The sequence below is a fragment of the Helicoverpa armigera genome, chromosome 9 (genome assembly GCF_030705265.1).
Source record: "Helicoverpa armigera isolate CAAS_96S chromosome 9, ASM3070526v1, whole genome shotgun sequence".
In the NCBI taxonomy this organism is placed as follows: Eukaryota; Metazoa; Arthropoda; class Insecta; order Lepidoptera; family Noctuidae; genus Helicoverpa; species Helicoverpa armigera.
Genome location: NC_087128.1, coordinates 1314513 through 1329609, shown reverse-complemented (window position 1 = coordinate 1329609; position 15097 = coordinate 1314513). Strand labels below are relative to the sequence as shown.

The 15097-nt window shown below is 37.6% G+C and overlaps 2 protein-coding genes across 2 annotated transcripts; one reads left to right on the top strand and one right to left on the bottom strand.

Moving 5' to 3' along the window:
- The first annotated feature begins 30 nt into the window (after positions 1 to 30).
- On the top strand, positions 31 to 1104 carry Med9 (Mediator complex subunit 9). The gene is made up of 3 exons (XM_021329672.3): positions 31 to 291; positions 381 to 486; positions 616 to 1104. Exons 1-3 carry the CDS (start codon positions 188 to 190, stop codon positions 754 to 756), a joined length of 351 nt encoding a protein of 116 aa, XP_021185347.1. The 5' UTR covers positions 31 to 187; the 3' UTR covers positions 757 to 1104.
- On the bottom strand, positions 1102 to 14807 carry LOC110372720 (GTP-binding protein 1). Its single transcript, XM_021329671.3, has 13 exons — positions 14649 to 14807; positions 14250 to 14441; positions 13400 to 13511; positions 11861 to 12035; positions 11316 to 11494; positions 7997 to 8160; positions 7283 to 7521; positions 6886 to 7030; positions 6254 to 6436; positions 5783 to 5918; positions 5137 to 5270; positions 4731 to 4874; positions 1102 to 2260 (listed from the first exon to the last, which is right to left on the bottom strand). Exons 2-13 carry the CDS (start codon positions 14346 to 14348, stop codon positions 2099 to 2101), a joined length of 1872 nt encoding a protein of 623 aa, XP_021185346.2. The 5' UTR covers positions 14349 to 14441; positions 14649 to 14807; the 3' UTR covers positions 1102 to 2098.
- Positions 14808 to 15097: the final 290 nt, after the last annotated feature.

The following is a 15097-nucleotide window of genomic DNA, read 5'->3' as shown; positions in this document are numbered from 1 at the left end:
GGTTTGGTAACTGTCACCAAATTGTCACGCAAACACACGCAAATCACGCAATCACACGCAATCGAACTGTAAAAAATTGCTGGTAGAAATATTAGTGAAAGTTCCTTCCGTAATTTGTTTATTGATAGCGTATTATTAGGCAAGTGATTTCATTTAATTTGTGTTCAGCTCATGCCACCCTCATACGATGGAAAACAACACAGATCATTCCGAACAGAACAACTTTAGTCCTATTACTGTGCAGGACGTAGATGTAGATTTTTTACCGATTGTTTACGAAATAATACGAAGGTACTTGTAGTATTGCTTTATTTTTAGATAAACGTCATCAGCTTTATCTCTGTATCACTATACATTTTGTAAATATTTATATTCCTTAGCGTTGAGAGGGACTTCCATGACAACTCTGCCAAAGCGAGGGAGTCTCAAGACTGTAGCCAAAGGGTGCTCGAATTACAGAAAAAGTTCGATATAGCGCGTGCTCAGGTAATAATTCCTTTCAATCTCTTATCATGCTAGGGTATATCAGTTAATATGATTAGGTTAGTTTACATAACCAAGATATGTGATGCAAAACTCAAGTCACAAATACTATGGTGTTCTGTTTTGTTCCAGATAAAGCGCTTGCCTGGCATAGACTACAACAAGCAGGATCAGTTGAAGCAGTTTGAAATTCTGAGAACACAGCTCAGGCTGAAGCGTGAGCTCCTGCAGAAGTATCGTAATATGTGCTCATTTGAAACATCATTCAAGTGATCACAGTTAGCACAATGCCTATCAGAGCTTTACTGAGGTACCTCGCCAATAATGAACATCTGGTGCAGAAGCTTGCGGAGTCATACCCTGTGAGGCGTGCTGCACAACTTGCAGTGTCCGTCTTCTACAGAGGTAAGGAGAAGTTGTCAGACATGGATCCACAACAAGTCAATAGGATCATGTCATTTTTAAAGAAATTCAATGAAAACCTAAAGGAAGGAATTCAGGATGCAAAGAAACAATTGAAGAAATAATGTAAATAGCTTTAGTAAATACTAAAATATTGTAATATGAGTATTTAGCCATAATTTTATCATCTGTAGGCAATAAATAATACTGCAAAAATAATCCGAGCTAGTTTTATTTCACTCACTCTGAACAAACCATAAAAATATTCATTTACTTAAACTACAAAAATCACATAATAATGGTACTGTGAAGTAATCAAATACTGAATTATGATATGAAGTAGAGCAGCTAGCCTCACTAACCCTATAATATTATTGCATTATTTGTAATAGTTCCAAGTATAAAGTACAACAGATTCATCCCTCTGCTCATAGGCGGTGGCCCAGTCATCTCTACTGCACTGAGCTCCTGTTTGTTAAACCTAGACTGCTCAATGAAAATATCATTCAAATTGTAAACAATATAATCTAGGAAATTCAAATATGATTATAAATCCAAAACAACATAACTCCTCAAGAATTTAGCATAAAATAATTTGAATTTTAATTAACAACAAAATAGGCATTCCCAAACATAAAATATAGAAAGTTAAGAAACTTGCATGTTCATCCTGTTGTACTATGTCACATAAGCAGATATATTGTTGAATGAAAATGTCAATGAAAAATATATTTCACATCTTGACAATAGTTATGAGAAACATTTACAAGATACAATTAGAGACCATTTATAAAGGTACAATATAGTCAAAAATATGTAATTGTAGTCAAGTGTGTACTATGTAGTAAACACACAAGATTATGTACGGAAGTGTACGGCAAAGTGTTACATCTAATGTTGTAGCATAAACACGACACCTAAGTACCTTGTACTCTGATTTAGTGCTTTTGGACCGAAATAGCTGCGCTAGGGAAGCTGATAAAACATTTAAAAATATGTAGTTTCTTAAAGCTATAAAGAAAGATATTTACAGGAGTACCTTCAGAATTTCAGTGTTCAAACATTGTAATTTAGTGTTTTACGATCTGGCACTACCATCGTGAATGGAGAATGATAATGAAGGTGTTCCCTAGCGGGCGGCCCGAGTGGTGGCGGAGCCTGTGAGCTCGTGTTGCCCACAGGCGACAGGCGGAGCGGCGAATGACAGCCGCGCCTAGTTGGCGGCGGCGGCGAGCGCGGGCGCGTCGGGCGGCTTGTCGTGGCGCTTGCGCGGCCGCCGCCCGCCGCCGCCGCCCGCTGCGCCTCCCGCGGCCGCGCCTCGCTTGTCGGCTTGCACTTCGAACGGAGAGTCTGCTGCCGTCACGTCACTCTCTTGCTGTAAAGCAAAATTTCATTTACATAATTAAAAGATAAGGTAGTACAGTTCAATGTTATCTACAGAAATTATGAAATAAAGTTTTTAAAATTGGATTTTATTGTGCGGAAATCTATACATCTATACATATAATAAATCTGTAAAAAAACTGTGTCTGTACATTGAATATATTAAAAAAATAATAATTGGGTGGGGTTTAGAAACAGTAATGGAGCACAAATCCAAAAAAAAAAATTCTGTCTGTATGTCTGTTTGTTTGTACACGCTAATCTTCGGAACTACTGAACCGATTTCAATGATTTTTTCTTTGTTGTGTCAGTATTAAGCCTGGTCAACATATAGGCTATAATTTATCTTCGAAACTTGAAGACCTGATGCAGAACACCAACAGACCAACAAAACTATAAGAGATACAAAAATGGTGCCATGGCAAAAATTGTTTCATATGATGAGCATTTTCAGCTGAGATAATAAATTTGAAGATCTGGAACACCTGATGTGGAACCCCAAGAGCCCAGCTTCTCTATACCATATACAGGTATGACGTTTTAGCAAAAGTTGTTCAATTTGATAAGCACTTTCTATTGACTTATACAAATTGAAGATCTAAAACACCTGATGTGGAACTCCAGGGGCCCAGCTAGACTATAGCATATAGAGGTATGACGTTTTAGCAAAAGTGGTTCAATCTGATAAGCACTCTCTGTTGACGTATAAACATCGAAGATCTGGAACACCTGATGTGGAACTTCAAGAGCAATACTACACTTGAAATGTATAGAAATGAATGATATGAAATAGGTATGGTGAATCAAAAGTAATTAGTCCGTCTTTTAGATAACCCTAAAATAATGGACACGTATTTTGTCATTTCTCTCACACAAACAAGACAATAACGAAGATATAACAGGCTTGAATTTTGTGTTAAGTCACTCCTTAGTACAAATTTTACATACCTAGACGTGGCGTCACGAGCCCCCACTCTCCGAATTTGTTGCATTATATATATATCATTATTATTTTGTATGTCTCTTCCAGACCTCGGGACTACAGAATTCCGAATTTTCGGGAGGCAAACGTGACGCCGAAGCCAACATGCTGAAGCCCTTTCGAGACAACTTTAATGAAATGGTGACACAAAACCGACGATTATCCCTTTATACACTATAGAAATGAACCCAAGGACAATCCCCGGTGGACGTTAAAAAAAGTCAATCCTCGGTTCTGTGCTATACCATTGCTAACTGTGGATGAATACTACTGGGGCTATTGTGATGGGATGCTAATGGACTAGGAATGGGGAAACTACGGGAACTATGGCACCTGCCGATGACAATGTATTAGATACATGTAAAAATGGCAGGTGGAGACTAGGAGGGCAACAGGGACATGAGCGGCTGAAGTGTGAGGATAACTCGGCGGATTTCAAACGCAGATTACGCGCTCCCTGTGGGTCACTTACCACGAGGCACCTATCCTCCGAGCAGGGCTACTAACCCTGCTCTAGCGATTCCACTCTGGACGGTCAAGCCAAGCCAGAGGCGTGAGACCTACCCCGTCATGGTTCACTCCGACCGGCCAGAGATGGGGGACAGTATACTCTCCCTGGAGAATTCAGTATATGTTCCTCGCGGGGTCGCTACTCCCCGTCATCAGCCTCAAATGCCCTGCGGTGCTTATATCTCATTATTATTGTCGTTATTATCTCAAGTGCCTTTGTCCCAATTATGTTAGGGTCGACTTCCAGTCACGATGCAACTGAGTACCAGTGTTTTACAAGGAGCGACTGCCTATCTGACCTCCACAAACCGGTTAACCGCTCAACCCTACGCCCCTTGGTAAAACTGGTCAGATTTACTGGCTTCTGACTACCCATAATGACTGCCAAGAATGTTCAATGACAGCCGGAACCTACAGTTTAACATCCCCTCCAAATAACGGTCATTGGTATCCAAAATATACATACATAGAAAGTACATACGAACTTAGAAAAGTTGCATTGGCAGGTACTTGCCAGACCTGGAATCAAAGACGCACGCTCATACTTGAGAGATTGGTTCTCTACCCACTAAACCACCACAACTTCCACTAAGTCATCACGACTTTGTCGTCTCAGTAACATTTAATGTTTTTTTACGTAATAATACGTGTAATATTTTTGCCACACACAACATAAATGCGGACTAATTAGAATCACTACTTTTATCCCTATGGTCACGCCTATTGCACTTCAGTTCTCAGCGTTTTGTTTAGTCTGCTGTGCTTTTGCCGTTGAAGTACAAAAATTAAATATATGGAACGTTTCTAATGGCTATGCGTATTCCGTTGTTTACAAGTCACTGGCCCTTAAAATTCAATATCAGACGATTCAGATCTTTGATTTTGCTAATCCCGTCGCTGGCATAAGGGACAGGATCCGCGTACGAAGTCGCGGGCAGAAGCTAGTAGTCAAATAAGACTATATACTTACGACATGCGTGGGCAGCGCGTCGGGCTTGTCCTGGTGCGGGCGCCGCTCGTGGCGGGCGGTGTTGGCGCGGGGAGGCTGCTTGAGCGCGGCGGGCTCGGGCCGCAGCACGTTGCCCACCGCCTTCGTGCGCCCTTCGCGGAACACCTGCGCACATGTAGCGAGGTTATACCAATGTTAAACACAATTGTGTAAATAACTTTCATAATCTATTCAAATAACAGTAACGGATACTCTTTAGTATTACACAATAGTTGCACATGTGTTTCTGAATAATGATTATTTTCTTACTTTATTGCTTATTCACACATTTGCTCCCATTTTTAATAGTTATAACCCTATAGTACGCCACTATCATTCAAGTAAACCATACAAGAGTAAGCTACATATAGAGTAAAGTATATGTTACCATTCTCTGTCCGCGCTTGAGGTACTCGGGGTGCTTGATGAAGCGGAAGCGCACGAGCGCCTTGTCGCCCGTGCGCAGGCAGTCGCGGGACATCGACAGGATCGACGCCGTCTGGCGGATGCTGCCACAGTGCACTGCAAACAATAACACTATCATTAATATACTTACATAAAGTAAAAGTATTTTTTTTTTAATTCGAGTAGGCCTATAAAAGCTGTTTCGAAACGTCAAACTAGTTGCACGGTTCCAAAGATCTCATGGAGAAGAACCAGCAAGAAATGTTTATTAATAAATGAATCTCCATGAACACTTAAAAAAAAAATCAAATAGTTTTCTAGCTATTCCTGAGAAAGTAATGCAAGGCACATTATGGGTTGAAAAATAATACAAAATAATTTTAAATCAACTGTAAACATAAAAATAATGTATACAATTCATACACGAAACTTCACCCCAACTATGTTGGAGTTGGCTGAAAGTTTAACATACAGCATTCAGTATTTTTACCCAAACGTGGAATTATTTATGTAGGCGAACAATAAAAAACCTGCAGTTTTAAACACCCAATTGATCACCACCCCAAACCTTAAACTTCCTGTTTGCTCAAAGAAGAAAGGTAAAGTGAAAGATATGAAGTTCTACATACCCATGGCCTGGTATCGTGAGGAGATGGTGGTGGGATGGTGCAGCACGAGGATCTCTCCCTCGAACTGCCAGCACGCCTGCGGGTTCAGCGCCGGAGACACCATCACCATGCCTTTACGAATCTGAGACCGCTTTATCTGTAATTGTAGGGGATTATTGTAAATTTTACTGATTCAAGTTAAAGAAAAATGAATGAAGTTTTAATCAAATTGCATTTTCAATTCCTATTTCTGTGTATGCTATAGGCTAGGGACTGAAAACTAGCGAAATATTTATATAGCTCGGGTTTTTAAGTTCAAATACCCACAAATTCGTGCGAGTATATAGAAAATCAGCGTTATTTGAAAGTCAAAATTTACAAAACCTGCCTTTTGCCATTTCCTATCCATTCTCTACAGAAAGAAGACATATTGGATGTTTAAACATGTTAACAAAACCGCGTAAATAAGCTAATCTGTAGTAGGTATGTAACCTTCTTGAGCGCGAAGCTAGCAGTCTGTCCGCCGCGCACCTCGGGCACGGGCATGCGCTTCCTGTGTATGCTCTTCACGGTGATGGGCGTGAAGCGGCCCAGCGGGTCGGGGCCCAGCAGTAGCGTGTCGTTCAGACGGATCACGCCCGCCAGGGTCGTGCCGGACACCACTGTGCCTACACCCTGGGGGAAAGGAAACAAAACTTTATAGATCTTAATTTAGTACATTTGCAAATTAATGTGCCCACAACTTGTTTTGAAGGCAGTATTTAGAAGAAGACTTCTTGTTGTCGAGTGAGTTATATAACTTATAACAACGACTGCTACTGAGTGAGGGACAAATTCAATCCACACAAGGCACATCCATCCAATATATTTGAAAATTCACATACATTTACTAAATTTAAATGAGATAGTGTCATGTAGGGACAAAGGGATTGAGGAAGGACAAAGGGTGAGTAAATAAAACATAACATAGGGGGCGAATTTATGTACATATGGGTAGTAGGAAGAAAAGGAAGTACACAATATGATATGAATGTACGCTAGGAAGTCAACAAGGAGAGATAAAGAAGAACATAAAGTAGTATATCGTCGGAGTACATATTAGATGTACACTTGCTATATCTTACCGGTACTGAGTAAGTGTCGTCGATCTGGAACTCGGCAGGCTTGTCGTCCTGCGAGGGCATCCTCGTCTTCAGCAGGTTTAGGAACATCGTCAGCAGCTCTAGGTTCTCGCCCGTCACGTTTGATACTTGGAAGATTGGACATAGCCTGTAAATTAATGAAAATTGTTATTGAAATCTTATTTTTAAACAGCTTAACTTTCTTCAGGATATTACTGGCATCTTCAAAAACTTCATACGTGCAAATAAATGTTTTACCTATCTTCAAAATTCCACTTTATCCTTGACAAATATCTCATTCATTCTCAAAGATCAGGACATAGAGAACTAGGGAAAGATTACCCCTTACTTCATACATTGATTTGGAGACATAATAATTACGAATCAAATATGAACCTACCTCTGCGACACGAAGTTGGTAGCACTAACGATGACGTCATCTTTCGTCTTCACCATCACAGGCACCTTACGACAGCCGGAAGACTTGAGTATCCTGATGAGCAGCTTCAGGTTGTCTTGCAGCACATTCGGGGGACACATGTCGATCTTCGTGACCACCACGAACACTGGTACTGAGAGGGCGAGGGCCAGACCTAAGTGCTCTTTTGTCATGCCTACTATACCTGCGTTTGCGCCGATCTGAGGGGAATGATAAGTAATCAGTTGTGATTATATTGGACCAAAACAACTTAACTGGATCTAGGGTAGAAGTTTAGGCCCTAAATGGGGCTGTAAGGTAGACTAAAAACCAAATGTAAAAAAAAACTATTAAATGATAAACCGAGTAGCAAGCCTGGACTGCATGGAATTAGGGCATTAGGAGGATTTTCTATAAGCCCTCCCTGCTCTTTCAATATAATACATACAGGAATGAATTTTAAGCAGTGCAAAAAAAAAATCTGTTACTGTTGTAACTATAAGTTGACAAAGTTTGCGCACTGAATAAAATTCATTCTGTTACAACATTAAATCCTCTTTTTATTGTCACTGCCCAAGGGCACCTAGCTCTTGCTCTCCAATGATCAAGGGAAGAATTTTTGGATTATCTGACAAGGCTGTAAATAAAATTCAACCTAATTTCTCACTACATAAGGCCCATTTTACTTTAACTTACCATAAGCATACCGAAATCCGGCGCATGTCCCGTCATGCCGAACACGGTGGTCTTGAGGTAGCGCTCGTGGCCCGCCAGGTCTATGAACGTGATCACCTTCGACGACTTCTCACAGATCTTCACCCAGTCCAGTGTGCCGTGGTCTGGTTTGTTTACTACGTTACCTGGTGGACACAAAGAACATATGTACTTATTTAATTATATGACTTCTTTGTTTTAGAAGTTTTTAGTCATTTTGGCTCTTCTCCATAAGTTCTGATGAACAATAGAGCGGTTGAGTTCAATTTAAAAGTTTCCGAAATATTCTTTGATTTCATTTTATATCTTTAGTAAGCTGAGCGTTTATTTACTTACTAAGCAATTTAGAATTTTAACCATTCTATTTAAATCAAATTAATGTTCTAAATACCACACAGACATTATGTAAGCAATTGAAAGAGACTTGTTTCTATGTATTACATGCCTTTCTAAGCCGCAATAAAATTATAAAGATGTTCTGTAGATGACTCTTGATACATTACAACGTAGAAAGTAGGTTGAATGTTGCGTTTATACTTCGCATCCGTCATCAAAGCCAAGATGAGCCAAGACAAGATATATTAACTACGGATTTCAATAATATATCTGTGGATTTGCCTACTAGAGATGGAATTAAGACATGAGCCCTATTAAATTACAGTAATCTCAAATTCCTATATCTAGAAAGCAAATCGTCATACAAATCGGTTATTGAAATCTACCTTAAATTGCTTAAGTCTTAATAAGTTGCATGAAATACATTATTTTGTGTATTGAGGACAAGGCGCTCTTATCTACGCGTTCAATAATAATTGTAGTAACTGGAGTATCATAGATCTAAGCGAACAGTAAACTGATAGTTACATAAGTTAATTCCATAACTATAAGTACAACTGTTTATCAGTTGATCGTTCAAGTCCTATTAATATCGCACTATTTACTACACAAATGAACTAATTATACAGCCAGTTGTATGAATATGTAAAGCAACCATTGCATTTAAAGCGAGTTGCAAATTTATCTAATTATTGCTAGATATCACTTAGTTACCAGTTAAGAATGTTATGGAAAAATAACCAAAACTACCTAAAATATCAGTTTTGAGTTAAGAGCGTGTACGTCAACCGCGCGCCATTTGGCCTAAAATGGTACTTTTCAAACCACTGTTTCTCAGTAACTACTTATCCTATAACTATGTTATTTTTTAATAACGCAAGGTAATTTCACTGTCTATATAGTTAATTGAACATAAATTTCAATTTGTGTAGTTTAAATACTTAAAACCCCTATAACGTAACAGATGTTTTATAAAATTCCCGTTCAGCGTCTATTTCGAAGCTTAAATTCATGTGGAAACAGTAGGAAATCTAATCATATTTATTTTTTACTCATAGACAAAATTCCCATGCCTATAGTTAGTTGAAAACATTTTTTGATTTAGGTCTCTATCTTTCAGAAAAAAATATTTTAACAATGTGAAAAATTGTGAATTTCAAATGCTTTTTTTACCTATCTATCTTACTTAATTTAATATAACAATTATTTACTATAGTAATATAACTCTTTCTTTAAAACATAAACTTTATATTATAATTTAATCTCTCGTTTTTTTTATAAATTATTTAAAAACTACTATAAAACGCTGCACGCGAGTCAACTCAAACCAGACCGCCGCAAGGCTTCACAGAGAGAGGACGTGTCGCTCCGTCACATCGCGTAGGGTGAATAACCTCTGCCGTGGATACCGAGAATAGAGTACATTTCAAGCGCGACCAACAAATCTTGATACATTACTATTTTATTTAAAGCTCAATTTTAAAGCATATTTTTTTTTATCGATTGAGTTGAAATTTTGTTTGAATGTTCAGTTTTAATGACAATGTATGATTCTATATCCAATATGGCGGTATACCCAAGATGGAGAAAAAAATATTTTTAATGCATTCCTACGATATGGGTATCAAATGAAAGGGTTTGCTATGAATAACTCGAAAAAAAATGTGTCGCGAGTCTAAATCCAATATGGCGGACTCCTTAGGCTAGAAATCACTTATTGCAGATGTCTTTTACCAATCGAGCTATATATATATATATTTTTTTCATTTTGGATGTACCCAAATTTTGACTTTTGATCTCGAATAACTTTTGAAGCATATAGGATAGATAACTTAAAACTTTATTTGCAATGGTAAACCCAAGCTCTTCACCAATATTTGGCTTTCCGGCAATTGTTGTTATTTGACCACAATTTTTCGGTCTGGATGGACTGGACCATTCATATAAACAATCAATTTTTCAAATCGGTCCAGGCGTCTTTGAGAAATCGAGAACAATCAAATTGAGAACAATCACAAAACAATCTAATTGAAACCTCCTCCTTTCTTTTTTTGAAATCGGTTAAAATACAGAAACTCTTAACATTGTCATTAATCATCAGTCGACTAATATACAGAAAGTCCTCAAAACCAAGGTTTTCATAGGTGCCCGATTTTTTTGCAAAAGAGTGTAAGTATTAACGACTTATTTTCATTCTTTTATATTTTAGACATCCATAGACTTACACTATTTTCCCGCTATTAACTATTTACTAAATAATATATTTTTTGTTCTACCAATTTCACTCGAAAGGATCAAAATGGTTTGTGTGACTATACGTGAAGTATGATAGGCACGCACACAGCCGCGACGCTAGTCTGCGCGGTTTTTTGCGTTGAATTACCTAAAGTTGACATCGCGCGCCGAGCGTACACGCTCTTAAGGTAAAATTACGAGTAGAAAGTAAATAATGTAATTTATCTACTTATCAAGATTGGTATTCTTATCAATGACTGCACTATCTATGAGTGTGGACACCAATTATGTTGTCATATATAATGATTTAGTCACCTTTATTTCTGATCACTTTAATAACAATACGTGTCTTATCGTGATTCTTAGAGCAGTGTTCCTAGCGTGTACTTAATACAGAATGTCAATGTACTTTCTAATCTCTTACTGTTGATTGTCAAAGTAAGTACATTCGGTAAAATTTAATTAAAACTTAACACGAAAAATAAACAATAAAATTATTTCCAACTAAGTATAGAAAACCTTGAAAAAAAAACCAGTGATTTTATACTGCTGCAAACCCACATTCAAAATGCAAACAAACATTTTTCTGATAATATAATGTTGTCGCCAACTTATTGGTAGTTCCCAACTAGCTTCCGAGCACAGGCAAGTGCAAGTCATAATCTTGTACGCAGCTACTCGCACAAGCCCCCATTAAGTTTGACGTGACCTATAGGTACAGTCTACTCACCCATACTATCGAAGCCCAGTATATCATTGCCGACGGAGCTGGTTCGGCCGCTCTCCATCTCGTGCTTGTGTCGGAAGAGGCGCTGGCGAGCGTACCCGCGCCCGTTGTCTAGCTCCCCGTGTGTCAGCACGCCTAGCAAGGTGGACTTGCCCGCGTCCACGTTGCCTACTACTGCCACCCTGTGGTAATAGGGGATAGTCAATTAGGAAATATGAAGAAAAAAATTATTGAATCTTGGTGGTCTCTTGAAAAATAAGATAAATTTGAAAAATCCATGATGGCATGAAAGTAACGTTACGATCATTTGTATAATGTGGCACTTGGATAGATTAAATAGAACATGTCATAAGTGGTGACAAAATTGAGAATTGCTTTGTTCGGAGTATGTCGAAAACTTCCATGTTTGATACGGAGAATATATCGAAAAGCTAAAATGAAAACAGCAATAAATAGAGTAAGTATATGTATACTTGCTGCAGAAAGCTATCTGCACTGCCCTACCGTCAATTTAACTTTCAATACACGTCATCATCTGGTATCCATACCTGATCTCCATAAAGTCCGTATGATCGAGCTCCGTACGCAGCAGGTACTGGCCGGTAAGACCGCTGCCGCAGTCCCATCGGCGCAGCTCCACGCATGACACGCGCTCGCCGCTCACCAGCGACTGTAGCGTGGCCACTGATGCACTGTACTCGTCCTCTGTCAGACCGCGCCCGTCTGTACAAACAGAGTCAAATCGTAAGGAAAGTCTTGTCGCCATAAGAGTATTTACTGCCTATACTGATAAGAAAAGATATCATCTCATTGGTAAGTATATACAAGGCGCAAGTATAGACCACTGCACTTGCAGACAAGAAAAGGCAGATTGATAATTTCATTTGTGAAGAGTCGGTTTATTTCTTGTATACAGTTACTTTTATCTAGGTGTAAAAGTCGGTACATCCCCCAGGATTAATACCAAGCGAAACTGTACAGTATGAAGTAGATTGGAGGAGGCCTGTGCCACGGACATGGAAAAGTGGAACAAAGAAACAATATACGAAAAATAAGAAATACTGTCATGTCCGAAAAGAGGCTATAAATAATAAACAGCTTAGTGCTAGCTCCATATTATGAACAGTGGTTATTACATTTGCGGTTAAGCACTATTAAGAGTAGCGGTTGTTATTACTACATGCACACACGTGCGTCGGACCGATCATAGCGATAAGGAAGTAGACTGTCTTCCTGACTGCACCTTGCAACATAAGTGTGTTTTATCTAGATGTCCATCATTTACGAAATTATACAATTTTATCGTATCGTTATCGTCGAAATATTTGTTGACACATAGTCATTGCGGATGCCTCATTGATTGGCTATTTGGAATGGGGCAAACATGAGCTTTTGAACTTTTATACAAATGATTTTTATAGAGCAATTCTTGATGCATTTTCTCTTATTCAGTTCCAGAACTGAGGTGTAAATATTGAATACAGTGAGCTTCAGTTCAAGTTTATAAATACACCTAGCTTCCAACAGCAGTCTCTTCTATCTAACACAAGTATATTTTTATTAAATTGGACAAGTACTTCCTGGGATTAGGGTGTTCAAGCAAACAAACAAACTGTTCACCTTTATATATTTTAAGTATGGATATGTTTGCTTACAATATGAATAAACCAATGACTCATAATGTTGATGAGCTTAATCATTGGAGGTACTTATTTTGTATGATGAAACATTGACCACTATTGTAAAATGATAAATAAATTCATGTTAAGTACAAGTTACATAACAAAGGCTACATTGAATCAAACATGTGTTTATAATTGTTTACATATTTCTAAGTATGAAGGTTAATTGTGAAGGAAACGTTTAGGTACTGGTAAAATAATATGCTTTTCATTAATTTATTTTGTCATTATCAGATGTACTGATAATGTACTTTGTTGTTACTACTTATTGTTACATTCATGTAAAAAAATACCTTTTTATAGAACTACCTAACTACCTCTGCATTTAATTAAAAATCTCAAGTTTTAACCTTATTCTGCCTCAACCAAAACCATTTTGTGTCTGAGTCTGAGATTAGTGCTTACCTTCTCCTTGTCCGATATCATAAATGATCTCTCCGTTGCCTGACTCCAGCCTCTCCAGCAACTGTTTACGTAGCAGCTCGTACTCATCAGCTGTCGGGCTAACCAGTATCATCTACAGCAAAATATTAATATTTAGAAACTAGCCTTGTAACTTTGAGGATATTTTATTGAAGAGTAAATTAGAGTCTGTACTAATAATACAAAGAGGATAAACTCAAAAAGACTGTCTGATTTTTTAAATTCTTTCAAAATTGAAGAGAACATAGGCTATATTTAACCTGGTACGGGCAGTAGTTCCCATGGCATGCGGGTGAAATCGCTACATTCAATAAAATAAATTGGTCAAGGACATGATGAAAAATATGACAGTATTTTTTTACTTATGTGTGGACAGACTTTAGTTTATTATAATTATTGGAATAATAAGGTTTTCTCCTGATTAATACATGGTATGTATCTATTTATATGTATTTTATTAAAAACCCTGATAGATTAAAATAAACTGGTAAATGGGAGTCCTTCCAGAGACACTTAAAACTTCTTTCAACCCTATTCAGACTATAATTTTCTGAATTATAGACATTTATCAATACATTTATGACATGCAAGTCTGTGTATTCAATAGGCAATATGATGCAATGTTGCTATGGTGCAATACTTGGGATACTGTATTTTCCATATGATTTTATTTAGATATTGGCATATAAATTGGAATTAACCAATTAAATAAATGCAAAGAATTTAAAATAATATCATTAAGTAAAGCACTAGGAGGCGATGTGTGTGGGCAGGAGGCGTAACTTTACGCGGGAACAATATGTTGGTAAACAAACATATCAATATTGTTTACCTTTCCTCTGATGCTCGAATAATCCGTCTCGCTCTCCAGGAAGCCCTCGGGCTCCGCGAGGGGGCTCATCTTGACGGGTGAGTCTGGTATACTATCCATGTTTAGTGACAATCGACAACAACAGCAACAAACTATTACACCATTATGTCATCAAATTGCTGAACAGCGAACACCTCTCAAAGGTCGCAATCACTAAAAATCAAAACAGTTTATGAATATCTCACACAAAGACAACAAAAGATAAAAATAGTGAAACAAATAGCTAAAAATTCTAATCACAGATGCTTTACTACATAAATGATATTTAACGAAATTATGAAACAAATACATCTTATAGTGATTCGGATTGTTTTTTAACGTTTGTTTTCTCGTTATAGTTCAATAAAATAGAATAAATACCCTTAAGTTAGCCGCAGTGTGAGGATATGAAAATAGATTTGCTAAATAAAACAGATGGAATAAATGCCAACTTTTTGACAACTCACACATTAGGTATTGCTAGTTTATTTACTATTTGCAAACAGAAAGGTTACAGAAAATATTGTTGCTACGGGAAACTGCTATTTTGCTATACCTAATTAACGTGTGATAAGTAGAATCGCCGGAAAAATATTTCTATTCGTTTAACCGTAGAACTCTTCTGTAGAACTTGTGGAAACAAACCCACACTTCAGTTAATAAGATATATGTAGTTCTAACATTATGATCCCTTCCATGATCATTTTGTCGTCCGTTTGTAAATTACGATTTCAGTATTTTATTAATTGTTTAAGAAGTTGTGTATTTGCAGATTTATTAAAATAATTTATATTATTTTATTCAATTTAGCTGTGTAATCAATAAAACAA

What these genes read in the sequence shown, in the direction of transcription:
- Med9 (XM_021329672.3), top strand. Translation starts at nt 188, where the DNA reads ATGGAAAACAACACAGATCATTCCGAACAGAACAACTTTAGTCCTATT. An exon ending in GTTTACGAAATAATACGAAG is followed by an intron (nt 292 to 380) that starts GTACTTGTAGTA and finishes TATATTCCTTAG; the next exon opens with CGTTGAGAGGGACTTCCATG. An exon ending in TCGATATAGCGCGTGCTCAG is followed by an intron (nt 487 to 615) that starts GTAATAATTCCT and finishes GTTTTGTTCCAG; the next exon opens with ATAAAGCGCTTGCCTGGCAT.
- LOC110372720 (XM_021329671.3), bottom strand. Translation starts at nt 14,348, where the DNA reads ATGGATAGTATACCAGACTCACCCGTCAAGATGAGCCCCCTCGCGGAG. An exon ending in TGATATCGGACAAGGAGAAG is followed by an intron (nt 12,036 to 13,399) that starts GTAAGCACTAAT and finishes CTGTTTGTACAG; the next exon opens with ACGGGCGCGGTCTGACAGAG. An exon ending in ACCAACTTCGTGTCGCAGAG is followed by an intron (nt 7,031 to 7,282) that starts GTAGGTTCATAT and finishes ATTAATTTACAG; the next exon opens with GCTATGTCCAATCTTCCAAG.